This window comes from Chiloscyllium plagiosum, unplaced genomic scaffold, assembly GCF_037043375.1.
Source record: "Chiloscyllium plagiosum isolate Xiang-an unplaced genomic scaffold, Cpla_swu_hap1 HiC_scaffold_18, whole genome shotgun sequence".
NCBI classification, from domain to species: Eukaryota; Metazoa; Chordata; class Chondrichthyes; order Orectolobiformes; family Hemiscylliidae; genus Chiloscyllium; species Chiloscyllium plagiosum.
This window is the reverse complement of record NW_028270156.1, coordinates 50,141,900-50,156,114: the sequence shown is the minus strand read 5'-3', so window position 1 is coordinate 50,156,114 and position 14,215 is coordinate 50,141,900. Positions and strand designations below refer to the sequence as shown.

Below are 14,215 nucleotides of genomic sequence, written 5' to 3'. Positions count from 1 at the left end.
ACTGAGACAAGGTGGGGGGAGGGGAAAAGAGGAAACTGGAGAAATCCATGTTCATCCCTTGTGGTTGGAGGGTTCCTAGGCGGAAGATGAGGCGCTCTTCCTCCAACCGTCGTGTTGCTATGGTCTGGCGATGGAGGAGTCCAAGGGCCTGCATGTCCTTGGTGGAGTGGGAGGGGGAGTTGAAGTGTTGAGCCACGGGGTGGTTGGGTTGGTCGGTCCGGGTGTCCCAGAGGTATTCTCTGAAATGTTCCGCAAGTAGGTGGCCTGTCTCCCCAATATAGAGGCGGCCACATCAGGTGCAGCGGATGCAATAGATGATGTGTGTGGAGGTGCAGGTGAATTTGTGGCAGATATGGAAGGATCCCTTGGGGCATTGGAGGGAAGTAAGGGGGGGGAACTGTGGGCACAAGTTTTGCATTTCTTGCAGTTGCAGGGGAAGGTGCCGGGAGTTGAGGTTGGGTTGGTGGGGGGTGTGGACCTGACGAGGGAGTCACAGAGGGAGTGGTCTTTTCAGAATGCTGATAGGGGAGGGGAGGGAAATATATCCCTGGTGGTGGGGTCCGTTTGGAGGTGGCGGAAATGACGACGGATGATACAATGTATATGGAGGTTGGTGGGGTGGTAAGTGAGGACCAGTGGGGTTCTGTCGTGATGGCGATTGGAGGGGCGGGGCTCAAGGGCGGAGGAGCGAGAAGTGGAGGCGATGCGGTGGAGGGCATCATCAATCACGTCTGAGGGGAAATTGCGGTCTTTGAAGAAGGAGGCCATCTGTGTTGTACGGTATTGGAACTGGTCCTCCTGGGAGCAGATGCGGCGGAGACGAAGGAATTGGGAATATGGGATGGCGTTTTTACAGGGGGCAGGGTGGGAGGAGGTGTAGTCTAGGTAGCTGTGGGAGTCAGTCGGTTTATAGTTAATGTCCATGTTGATTCGGTCGCCCGAGATAGAAATGGAAAGGTCTAGGAAGGGGACATTTGCGACGGTCCATCTGAATTTGAGGTCGGGGTGGAAGGTGCTGGTAAAGTGGATGAACAGTTCAACCTCCTCGTGGGAGCACGAGGCAGCGCCGATACAGTCATCGATGTAGCAGAAGAAAAGGTGGGGGGTGGTGCCAGTGTGGCTCAACACTTCAACTCCCCCTTCCACTCCACCAAGGACATGCAGGTCCTTGGACTCCTCCATCGTCAGACCATAGCAACATGACAGTTGGAGGAAGAGCGCCTCGCCTTCCGCCTAGGAACCCTCCAACCACAAGGGATGAACTCGGATTTCTCCAGTTTCCTCATTTCCCCTCCCCCCACCTTGTCTCAGTCAAATCCCTCGAACTCAGCACTGCCTTCCTAACCTGCAATCTTCTTCCTGACCTCTCCGCCCCCACCCCCACTCCGGCCATCACCCTCACCTTGACCTCCTTCCACCTATCGCATTTCCAACGCCCCTCCCCCAAGTCCCTCTTCCCTACCTTTTGTCTTAGCCTGCTGGGCACACTTTCTTCATTCCTGAAGAAGGGCTCATGCCCGAAACGTCGATTCTCCTGCTCCTTGGATGCTGCCTGACCTGCTGTGCTTTTCCAGCAACACATTTTCAGCAAGCATTTTCAGTGTTCTGGATAAAGTGGAGTGATTTTTCAACACAAATTAGAATTCGGGGCTCACTTTGAAGGAAAGCACTGCTGAAATATTACCAAACACGAGTGAACCCCCACAGGCCATGAGCTACAGTTGTACAACAGTGCTAAATGGGACATCAGACGCCAACATTACGAACAGGTAAGGCAAATATCTGATGGTAAGAAAATGGGGGAGATACTAAATTAGTATTTTGTATCAGTATTTACTGTGGAAAGGGATATGGAAGCTATAGACTGTAGGGAAATAGATGGTGACATCTTGCAAAATGTCCATATTACAGAGGAGGAAGTGCTGGATGTCTTGCAATGGGTAAAGGTGGATAAATCCCCAGGACCTGATCAGGTATACCCTCGAACTCTGTGGGAAGCTAGAGAAGTGATAGCTGGGCCTCTTGCTGAGATATTTGTATCATCAATAGTCACAGGTGAGGTGCCGGAAGACTGGAGGTTGGCTAACGTGTGCCACTGTTTAAGAAAGGTGGTAAGGACAAGCCATGGAACTATAGACCAGTGAGCCTGATGTTGGTGGTGGGCAAGTTGTTGGAGGGAATCCTGAGGGACAGGATGTACATGTATTTGGAAAAGTAAGGATTGATTAGGAATAGTCAACATGGCTTTGTGCATGGGAAATCATGTCTCACAAACTTAATTGAGATTTTTGAAGAAGTAACAAAGAGGATTGATGAGGGCACAGTGGTAGATGTGATTTATATGGACTTTGGTAAGGCATTCGACAAGGTTCCCCATGGGAGACTGGTTAGCAAGGTTAGATCTCATGAAATACAGGGAGAACTAGCCATTTAGATACAGAATTAGCTCAAAGGTAGAAGACAGAGGGTGGTGGAGGATTGTTTTTCAGACTGGAGGCCTGTGACCAGTGGAGTGCCACAAGGATCGGTGCTGGGTCCTCCTACTTTTTGACATTTACATAAATGATTTGGATGTGAGCACAAGCGGTACAGTTAATAAGTTTGCAGATGACACCAAAATTGGAGGTGTAGTGGACAGCGAAAGGGGCTACCTCAGATTACAACAGGATCTGGACCAGATGGGCCAATGGGCTGAGAAGTGGCAGATGGAGTTTAATTCAAATAAAAGCAAGGTGCTACATTTTGGGAAAGCAAATCTTAGCAGGACTTATACACTTAATGGTAAGGTCCTAGGGAGTGTTGCTGAACAAAGAGACCTTGGAGCTCAGGTTCATAGTTCCTTGAAAGTGGATTCGCAGGTAGATAGGATAGTGAAGAAGCCATTTGGTATGCTTTCCTTTATTGGTCAGAGTATTGAGTACAGGAGTTGGGAGGTCATGTTGCGGTTGTACAGGACATTGATTAGGCCACTGTTGGAATATTGTGTGCAATTCTGGTCTTCCTATCGGAAAGATGTTGTGAAACTTGAAAGGGTTCAGAAAAGATTTACAAGGATGTTGCCAGGATTGAAGGATTTGAGCTATAGGGAGAGGCTGAACAGGCTGGGGCTGTTTTCCCTGGAGCGTCAGAGGCTGAGGCGTTACCTTCTAGAGATTTACAAAAAAATTAGGGGCATGGATAGGGTAAATAGGCAAAGTCTTTTCCCTGGGGTTGGGGAGTCCAGAACTAGAGGGCATAGTTTAGGGTGAGAGGGGAAAGATATAAAAGAGACCTATGGGGCAACTTTTTCACGCAGAGGGTGGTACATGTATAGAATGAGCTGCCAGAGGATGTGTTGGAGGCTGGTACAATTGCAACATTTAAGAGGCATTTGGATGGGTATTTGAATAGGAAGGGTTTGGAGGGACATGGGCCGGGTGCTGGCAGGTAGGACTAGATTGGGTTAGAATATCTGGTCGGCATGGACAGGTTGAACCGAAGGGTCTGTTTCCATGCTGTACATCTCTATGACTCTATGACAGAATGGCCTTTTGTAATAGACAGTGGACAGTGATCATCCACGTTTCACTTCCCAACATTCCATGTGACTTTGGAACAGGGCTTAAAAACAAATATTGAACAAATACTGGGCTTGTATACCCTTGAGTTTGGAAGACTGAGAGGGGATCTGATTGAGACATATAAGATTATTAAAGGATTGGACACTCTGGGGGCAGGAAACATGTTTCCGCTGATGGGTGAGTGCCGAACCAGGGGACACAGCTTAAAAATATGGGGTAGACCATTTAGGACAGAGATGAGGAGAAACTTCTTCACCCAGAGAGTGGTGGCTGTGTGGAATGCTCTGCTCCAGAGGGCAGTGGAGGCCCAGTTTCTAGATTCATTTAAGAAAGAGTTGGATAGAGCTCTCAATGATTGTGGAATCAAGGGTTATGGAGATAAGGCAGGAACAGGATACTGATAAGGATGATCAGCCATGATCATATTGAATGGTGGTGCAGGCTCGAAGGGCAGAATGGCCTACTCCTGCACCTATTGTCTATTGTCTAAATGAAACAAATCGAAGTGATTTCTTGAACATACTAGTCAAGAAATGTCAGGCAATCAGACCATACAATCATTTTTGTCTATCCATAATCTAAATTATTTAATTTGACCATCTAATTTCTATGGCTAAACTGTTGAAATGTAGGCAGTACCACAAGCAAATAGCCAGTAATTTCTCAGATATCTGGATGTGCACTCACATCCTTTGCAAATGCTTATTTTAAAAAAAAACTTTTCATTAGACTGAACCTCATTCACCAATATATGGATGTCAGAATTTTCACCAGTTAAACACATACATGTGTTAACGAACTGTTCACAAACCCAGGAAGTGACATTATTGCAGGAGGTATGAAGGTGCAATCAAAAGTGGGAGTTTTGTGGCTTATCTGTGTAAACAATATACCTTTGATAATGTCACAGAACAAGTGCAGCAACTTGTGAGGTTAACTACAGGTGGGATTCATCATCTGCATTCATGCAAAATATGTCTCTGAGCAGGGATGCAGATTCGGAAATTAATGGAGCAACATCTGTAAGTTTTTATTTAACTTGCAGGGAGCAAAGTACTGATGTTTGTAAGCTTCTATTGATACAATACAATTTAAAAAAAAACAGGTAAATAATGGGCTTCTACCATCTTCACCACACAGATGGGTACAGATTGGACTTTGTAGTTAATTAAGTGCTAAGAGGGACGTGCAGATTTACCTATCCACTGTATCCCTTTCCTGTCTAGCAAATCAGTGATTCTCCATTTCTTGTAACTATTATGTAAATGTCAACAGATTTAGCATCCATACGTTTTTGTTAGAAATGTTATCACCTTCAAGCCAAAAGCTAGCATGAGTGAGTACAGAATGAAAAATTGCCATTTGATTTGTTTCCACAGACCATGTCTAAACTCGTGTAGCATGGTTTACGTCCTATTCATTTAATGCTCTGAGAGTCATTTTTTCCATGAGCACTTTTTGATCTCAATGTGTTTACCCAAAATATGAATTTTAATCCATCTTCATATCTGTTATTCAGCAGTAGTGGCCTGCTGCCCACTATGGTGAACACACACTCTCACTTTCCCAATATAGTAGCACATATTTCATTATGTTTCTATATCCTGTACCCTTTGGAGTAGTTAATCAATACAGTAGCAAATATACAAAATGAGATAAATGGCAAATTATATGTTTCTTTTTCTGTAAGCTGTTGATTAAGACTTTTATTGGTCAAGTCCTTTGGAAGTGAGGTAGCATGAGAAGACAATGATCTTCCTATTTTCAGCTGGGAACTATTAAAACCTCTTCAGTTCTAATGCAGTCCAACCTCTCTTTTCATGTTAGTTTCTCTCAGATGCAAAATTACCATGTGGTATAAAACTTGTTGGTAATCACTCAACAGCCTTAATTAGCTTGTATAGGTTACCAGCACTAGACCCAGAGGGCCTTGGGAAAAGTAGCTGCAGGAAGGAATTCATCAGCAAATGAGTTCACTGTCTTTTACTTCTGAATGTGCTTGTTGTCCCACCTCCACATCTCCCTGTAAGCAACCGATAAAATTCAACTTTCTGGTTTTTAAGTGTAGCAGCAATGAAGAAGATGCCAAAAACATTTAGGACCCGACCAGCTCGATCAGTAATGTTGTTGCCGCGCCGCCTTGGTGGTGGACATTGAAATCCCCCACCCAGAGTAACTTTTGCCACCCTCAGTGCTCCCTCTAAGTGTTGCTCAACATGGAGGAGTACTGATTCATCAGCTGAGGGAGGAAGGTATGTGGTAATCATCAGGAGGTTTCCTTGTCCATGTTTAACCAAAAACAATGAGACTTCATGGGTTCAGAGACAATGCTGAGAACTCTGAGGGCAACTCCCTTCTGGCTATACCACTGTACAGCCACCTCTGCTGGGTCTCTCCTGCAGGGCATATCCAGAGATGGTGCTAGTGGTGTCTGGGGGAATATAGTCATACTCATGGAATCATACCTTACAGACTAGTCTGCTTGACTAGTCTGTCAGACAATGCTCCCAATTTTGGACTATCCTCCAGATGTTAGTAAGGAGGACCTTGCAGGGTCGACAGGGCTGTTTCTGCTATTGTCTTTCCAGTGCCTTGGTTGATGGCAGGTGGTCCATCTGGTTTAATTTCTTTGACACTTTGTAGTGATTGGTGCAACTGAATGGCATGCTAGGCCATTTCAGAGGGCAATTGAGAGCAATTTACATTGCTGTGACTCTGGAGTCACATGTCGGCCAGACCATGTGAGGGTGGCAGATTTCCTTCCCTGAACGACATTAGTGAGCCAGATGGGGTTTTCTGACAACTCACAAAGGTTTGCTCATCAGTAGACTCTTTTATTGAATTTTTTAAATTAAAATTCCACCCTCTGCTGTAGTGGGATTCAAGCCCAGATCCCAAGTACATTAGCTGAGTTTCTGGATTAATAGCTTTGCAATAATACCACTAGGACATTGCCTCCTATGGAAAACTTTTAAAGTCCAATGAAGGCCTTACATTAGCATTACTGTGCAGGCTGACCTTTCTAAACAGAACAAACTTTTTTTTCAAAGGAGTCAGAGAATATTCCTGAGTTAAGTCCATTGACTCTGACTCAGTATGCTTTGTTAATCTGTAGGAAGAAAATAGCTACAAGGATAAGAGGGTGCCACTCCTGCCTTGGTCCTTGCCCATACACTAATGGGCATGCTCCAACCCTGCCCGTCAATTCCATATATTCTGTAAGAAAGGCTCTTTTTAGCTAGTTTGCTGAAACAGCAATAGGAGATTTCAACTTAAGGGCACGATGGTAACTCAGTGGTTAGCACTGCTGCCTCACAGCGTCAGGGACCCGGGTTCAAACCAGCCTCGGGTGACTGTCTGTGTGGAGCTTGCATGTTCTCCATGTGTCTGCATGGGTTTCCTCTGGGTGCTCCAGTTTCCTCCCACAGTCCAAAGATGTGCAAGTCAGGTGAATTGGCTGTGCTAAATTGTCCACAGTGTTCAGGGATGTGTAGGTTGGGGGCATTAGTCAGGGGTTAAATGTAAGGGAATGGGTCTGGGTGGGTTACTCTTTGGAGGGTTGGTGTGGACTTGTTAGGCCGAAGGGTCGGTTTCTGCACTGTACGGATTCTGTGAGCTGGCAACAAGGAGATGTCAAGACAGAACACCACACTGTGTAACCATCCAAGCAGTTGATGCCATTTTGTGTACAAAGAAGCATTCTTGTTTGGAATAATTCAACAACAGCAAGTAGCTAATAAAAGTTGATTGGGAAAAGGTTATACTTAGGTCCAAATTGGATCAAACAAGCCTTCAATGTTCAAACATTGTTAATCTATGAAAAGCCATCTCAGTCCTACAATTGAGCCCCATCAGTAATCTTTAAGCCCTCAAAATGTTTTTTTCAGTGAAAAGGATCAAACTATAGACCAACTATGCCTCGGTGGAGTCTAAAGGTGAGCATACAAAAGGAGCTTGTGCTGATCAAAGCAAAACAACAATTGATGCAGTCTCCACCAAACCACTGATCCTAAAAGCCCAGCTATTAGCAGTCACATAATGTAATTAAGCTGTGGAGACTGAAAAAGAAGCTTACAGACGATTTCCCAAAAAAAAAACCTGTGTAGGGTCAGCCAATATTCTTGTAAAGTTGACATAGCAAAAACGCACATTGATGGAGGAAAATGTATCTTTGTCAAATAAATATTCATCATTGTGAACTACCAGCTGAGGACGAATATCTGCTACAAGTAATGGGTGACATTCTTATGTTTGCAAAAGACATTCCTGAGAGAAGGAGCAAAAATCTTTGTTTTAGTTTCATTCTTGTTCAAGATGAGATCGTTGGCAAAATGAGGATGAGATTTTGACATGGGCTGTAGACTAATTAGCCATCCTATCAGCAGACCACAGTGCTGTTTAAGAACTTTGTAGAGATCCTGGTCCAGCAGTCTATTGGCAAAAATGAGGACTGCAGATACTCGAGATTAGAGTCGAGAGTGTGGTGCTGGAAAACACAGCAGGTCAGGCAGCATCTGAGGAGCAGGAGAATCGATGTTTCAGGCAAAAGCCCTTCAACAGGAATGTTTATTTACAAGTGTACAGCTGATCTGTAGAAATCCAATGAATGTGTAAGAACAAACAGTATGAAAGATGTAAGTTTTATCAAAAGCACTGAGTTGATTTGAATCTATGAATGTACTATTTCAACTCAATCTGTCTGAAATTGAACATGAACAATAGAAGAAACTATAGATTTGGGAAGCTGAAGGGGGATACAGCTCTCAGACAGTTAAAATGTTGGCAGAATTGGGCTTACATGCATTAGCAAATATCACGAGGCTAAATCTTGGCAGCAACACGAAAGATAAATAGATAAAATTCCTTCCTGAAATTTGTATTCACCAATCTGAGAGAGCAGATGAAGTTACAAACCAATCAGTGCTGCAAAATGAATTACGTATTAAATATCTAGCTCCCTCACGCATCATCTCTGGCTTTTGGCTATGTTTCGTGGGTGACTTTCATCTTTCTGCTTGCAGCTCTCTAGACTATCCTAGAGTGTACCAGGCAACCTCTGAGCGCATTAAAATATCCTAGTCTTATTTTGAATTTATTGGCAATCTATGAACAGAAATGAGGCTTCGCTTGTGGTTGCTGGCAATGAGTGCTGCTTTCTTGCAAGGCTGCTGTTCTACTCCCTTCTCCTATTTTGGTTCTTCTTTTGGTTTGGAAACATCTTTGGTTGGTGACACAATACAGGTACTGATTTTTATTGATCAGCCGTGTTAACACAGCAATACTAACTGTCCCATATGAAGTACATGTAATCTGTGTAGCTTATTGATTCTTTAAATGCACATGTCAGGTGCATGTGTATTACACAGGAATCAGCCTTCCATGCTCCCAGAGCCTAGATGGAATTTGTGTTGCTTTAAACTGCTCTAAGTCAAGAACCCAAATAGTGGGAGACAGCAACCACACTGCAACCTGGTGTTTGCTGGATGGAGAGACTATATTCCACAACAACAACACAAGCCTTTTTTACCTAAGGTAAGTCCACTCTTTTTAGTCATAACGAAGATAAACTGTTAGATTAAATGTACTGCTACCTCCCACTTGCATGCTTCCTTCTTGCCTAATTCCCTAAGTGAATCTACTGAGTGTCTTTTCACAAAGCCCATAGTATAGAAAGGGAAAATGAGAATGGGTTTCCTCATTTCCTGCCACTATTCCACCTCAGTCAGGCAGAATATTGAAGGAGCATTCAATTTATCTCTCTGAAGCCTTGCACTATCCAATGAGGTGATTATTCTGTCATCAAGAAATTTACTCTTCAACAACCAAAGTGATGGGCAAACCCAAACTTAACTTTGACATCTTATATTTTAGAAGCCAGTGTGACATTCAGTCGGCTAAGGAATGTCACCAGCCTCTTTATTATTTAATGTCATGTTGTTTTTTTACAGACCATCTGGTTGTTGTTGGTCACCATTAGTGGGATCTCAAAGGAAAGCAGAAAACCTTCAGTTTACATTTTCCTTATTGGTGGATTTGAGAAATCGCTCAGATAATGTAGCACTCAACGCATCCCCTCAACCACCTCTACTACCCATCTTAAGGTAAAATACTGAAACAAAAGTAAGAGCTAATGGTTTATTACATAACATTAAATGTCAGGGGATGGAGCAGTCAGGCAACATGTTCACTTTTGTTACCCCATTTAATGTCTTGAAGCTGCTTGTTGTTGTTGCTGTTAAGACTTCTTGGGTGGCATTTCCAAATATCGCACACGATCCAAGACAATGAACCCTGGAATATCACTTAACAGGAAGTGTCATCACAGCCTAATCCTGACTTCACTCTTCTTTCCAGAAAAAATATTGATACCAATCAAAACTTTTCTGCCCCTCCTAGCAATGTATGTGGTGACAGATACTTTTTATATTCTTTCAGGAAACGTGGACATCACTGGCACAGCCAGCATTTGTTGTTGATTCCTCATTGCCCTTGGACCGAATGGCTTACAACGTCATTTCAGAGGGCAGTAAAGAGTTAACCACAATGTTGTGGATTTCGAGTCACGTAGATCAAATGTGGCAGATTTTTTTAGATTAGATTAGATTCCCTACAGTGTGGAAACAGGCCCTTCACCCCAACAAGTCCACACCGACCCTCCAAAGAGTAACCCACCCAGACCCATTTCCCTCTGACTCTAATGCACCTAACACAATGGGCAATTTAGCATGGCCAATTCACCTAACCTGCACATCTCTGGACTGTGGGAGTAAACTGGAGCACCCAGAGGAAACCCACGCAGACACGGGAAGAATGTGCAAACCCAACACAGACAGTCACCTGAGGCTGGAATCGAACCCAGGTCCCTTGCGCTGTGAGGCAGCAGTGCTAACCACTGAGCCACCGTTTCTTCCCTAAAATGCATGAGTGAATGATATGTGCTTTTAGAGCAATGGATGATCGTTCATGTTCACTCTTATTAAGACTAGTTCTTACCTACAGATTTGTCCTTAACTGAATTTATACTCCACCAACTACTACAGTAGGATTTAAATCTACACAGTCAGAGCATTAGGTTTGGATTTCTAAAGGTAGCATTACCATTATAACCTCCATCTCCCATGACTATGATCAGTTAATGCAGAACAGACTGGTCATTAACGTTCTGGATTAGATTGTTAGTATTAGTGTCATACTGTCATTACCTATAAGAGCATTAAATATTTTGGTCATCCTTAACTAAAAGACCAATAAAATTGGTATTCAGAGCGATCTTTCACAGTCATAGGGATCTGAGGGGATTTGTTTCTATGAATTACGGGAATGCAGGTGGAGAAAACAATTAGGAAAGCAAACTAATGTTATCCTTTACTTTAAAAAGATTGGAGCATAAACTTAAAGAAGTTTTACTACAATTATTAAGAGCCTTGGTGCAATGCTACCTGGAAGAATGTGGAAAGGTTTGGTCTTTATACTTTAGAAAGGGCATAATTGCCCTAGAGTGACTGTAATTTTTAATATGTTTTAATAAAAGGATTCCTGAGTTGAGGGTTTATTTTGTTTTCAGTTATTCATTCATTTGATGTGGGAATCAGTAGCTGAGCTGGTATTTGTTGCTCATTCCTAGTTTCCCTTGAGAAGGTGGTGGTGAACTCCTTTTTGAACTACTAGACTCCATTTGGTGGACTATGTAGACCCAGAATGCTGTTGGGGAGGGAGTTGTAGGATTTTGACCTGGTGACACTGAAGGAATGGTGACATATGTCTAAGTCTATGGTGAGTCACTTAGTTGTGTTCCTATCTATCTGCTGCCATGTCCTTCTAGGTGACAGTGGTCATGGGTTTGGAAAATACTATCTAAGGAGACTTTATGCATTTCTGCATCTTGTGCATCTTGTAGATTGTACATGTAGCTGTTACTGTGCATTGGTAGTAAAAGGAGTGCATGTTTGTGGACATAATGCCCATCCAGCAGGCTACTTTGTCCTGAAGGTATGAAGTATCTTGTGTTGTTGGTGCTGCACCCATCTGTACAAGTGGGGAGTATTACTTCACACTCCTGACTTGTGCCTTGTAGATAATGGACAAGTTATGGGGAGCCAGAAATTAAGCTACTTTCTGCAGTATCCTTAATCTCTCACCTGCTCTCATAGCCAATGTATTTATATGGCTAGCCCAATTCAGTTTCTGGTCAATAGTAATCTTAGGATGTTGATAGTGTGGGATTCAGTGGTGGTAAAACCATTGAATGTTAACAAGTGGTGGTTGATTTGTCTCTTATTGGGAATGGTCATTGTCTGGCATTTGTGTGGTATGAATGTTAATGCCACTTGTCAGCCCGAGCCTAGATATTGCCCAGACCTTGTTGCATTTAACCATGGATTGCTTTAGTATCTGAGGAGTCACAGTATGCAATCATCAGTGAAAGTCTTCATTTCTGACGTTATGGAGGGAAGGCAGCTGAAGATGGTTGGGCAGAACATGTAGAATTGTCTTGAAGCTGAGGTGACTGGTCTGAAACAACCACAAACATCTTCCTTTGGGCAGGAATGACTCTAACTAGTAGAGAGTTTTCCTCCTGACTCTTCCTGACTCTAGTTTTGCTAGAGCTTCTTAAAGCTACACTCGGTCAAATGCGGCCTTGATGTCAAGATTGTCACTCTCTCCTCACCTCTGGAATTCAGTCCATGTTTGAACCAAGGTAGTAATGAGGTCAGTAGAACACAAGCTGAGCATCAGTGAGCAGGTTGTTGCTGAGCATGTGCTGCTTGGTGGTACTGTTGATGACACCTTCCATTACATTGCTGATGATCAAGAGTAGATTGATGGGGTGGTGATTAACCAGGTTGGATGTGTCCTGCTTTCTGTGTACAGGACATACTTGGACAATTTTCCACACAGTCAGATAGGTGCCAGTATTATAGCTGTACTGGAACAGTTTGGCTAAGGGCATGGCATACTGAAGCACAAGTCTCCAGTACTATTGTGGGAATGTTATCAGAGCCTATGAGTATCCAGTGCTTCCAGCTATTTGTTGATACCAAGTGGAGTTAATCAAATTGGCTGAGGACTGGCATCTGTGATGCTGGGGTCCACTGGAAAATACTGAGATGAATCATCCACCTGACATTACAGCCTGAAGAATTCTTCAATCTTATCTTTTGTTGGGCTCCCCTATCATGAGGATATGGATATTAGTGGAGCTTCTTCCTTCATTGAATTTGAAGCACCCATCACCATTCATGCCTGGATGTGACACGATTGAAGAACTTGTTATGGAATTACTTATTTCTGTCCATCAGTTGCTATTTATGCTGTCTGACGATCATGCTTTGTAGCTTCACTAGGATTGACACCTCACTTTTACTATACCTGGTGCTGCTCCTGGCATGTCCTCCTGTACGCTTCACTGAACTAGGGTTGATCATCTGTGTTGATAGTGGGTGATATTGCAGGCCATGTGATTGCATATTGTGTTGGAATACAATTCTTCTGCTGACAGCCCACCATACGTCATGGCTGTGCAGTCTTGCTAGATTTGTCCAAACACAGTACAACATAACCTGATGGAGAGTATTGTCAATGTGAAAACAGGATTTTGTGTATACAAGGACTGTTGAGTGTTGATCCTTGCCAATATAGTCATGGACAGATGCATCTGCAGTAGGCACATTGTTGAGGATGTGGTTGAGTGTGTTTTGCCCTCTTCTTGGTATCCTCACCACTTGGTGCAGAATCAGCCTAGTTGCTGCATGAGGAGCGATTGAGAACTATCGATTTGTGGATATGGAAGAACCAAGGATATGGGATAGTGAGGAAAAGGTTCGCTGAGCCATGATCTTACAGAACGGTGGAGTAGGTTGAAAGAACCAAATGGCCAGTTCTTTTTTACTTTGTTCAGTGGATGTACACATCATTCGAAAGGCCAACATCTATTACCCATCCGTAATTGTCTTTGAGCAGGAAGTCCGAAGTGCCCTCTTGAATTTCTGCAGTCAACGTGGTGTATGTACAGGTGTATGTAAAAGGAAGTTCAAGTAATTTGTCTGAGTGACAGTAAAGAAACAATTACGTATTTGCAAGTCAGAATGGCCTGTGGCTTGAACAGAAACTTGGAAGTGATAATGTTCATTGTGTCTGTTGTTTTTGTTCTAGGTGATAGGGCTTGCAGGTTTGGAAGGTGCTGTCATAGGGACCTTGAAGTTGCTTGCAGTGCATCCTGAAAATCAGGGGTTTCAAAATTGTGAGTAGTGGCTGCACATCAAGTCATATATACAGCATTTGGGGTGACAACTATGGAAAGAAGACTGATGGAACAGTCCTGTATATATTAGTTTGATGCTATCAGTAATGTGATGAGTGGGAATCTCAAAACACCCTTCAACCTGAGGCAGCACTCCTAGTGGCGACTGCTGTGTGGAGCTGGGATGTTTGTGTACCAGCTTGGTGCAGGCAGAAGTTGCTGTCTAAGCGAGGATAAAAAACAGAAATTATATTACACAGCTGGGAAAGTGAGTGTTGGGTTCAAACTTTACAATGATTCTGCCCGTGTGTGTGTGTGTGTTGTGGCAGTGGACAAAAATGTGCCAGATGGACTGCAACAGTTCAATTAGACAGCTCATTACCATCTTCTCAAGGGCAATTAGGGATGGCAATAA

General features: G+C 43.4%; 1 protein-coding gene across 2 annotated transcripts in view; it reads left to right on the top strand.

The window, feature by feature from the left end:
• The first annotated feature begins 7,162 nt into the window (after positions 1 to 7,162).
• LOC122557859 (uncharacterized) overlaps positions 7,163 to 14,215 on the top strand; it is a 37,679-nt gene continuing 30,626 nt past the window's right edge. The window contains exons 1-3 of one of the 2 annotated variants that reach the window (XM_043705993.2): positions 7,163 to 8,801; positions 8,908 to 9,092; positions 9,509 to 9,661. In XM_043705993.2, coding sequence (XP_043561928.2) covers positions 8,676 to 8,801; positions 8,908 to 9,092; positions 9,509 to 9,661 — 464 coding nt within the window. In that variant the 5' untranslated portion in view covers positions 7,163 to 8,675. The remainder of the gene's footprint in view (positions 8,802 to 8,907; positions 9,093 to 9,508; positions 9,662 to 14,215) is intronic. The other variant, XM_043705992.2, reaches the window with a different exon arrangement.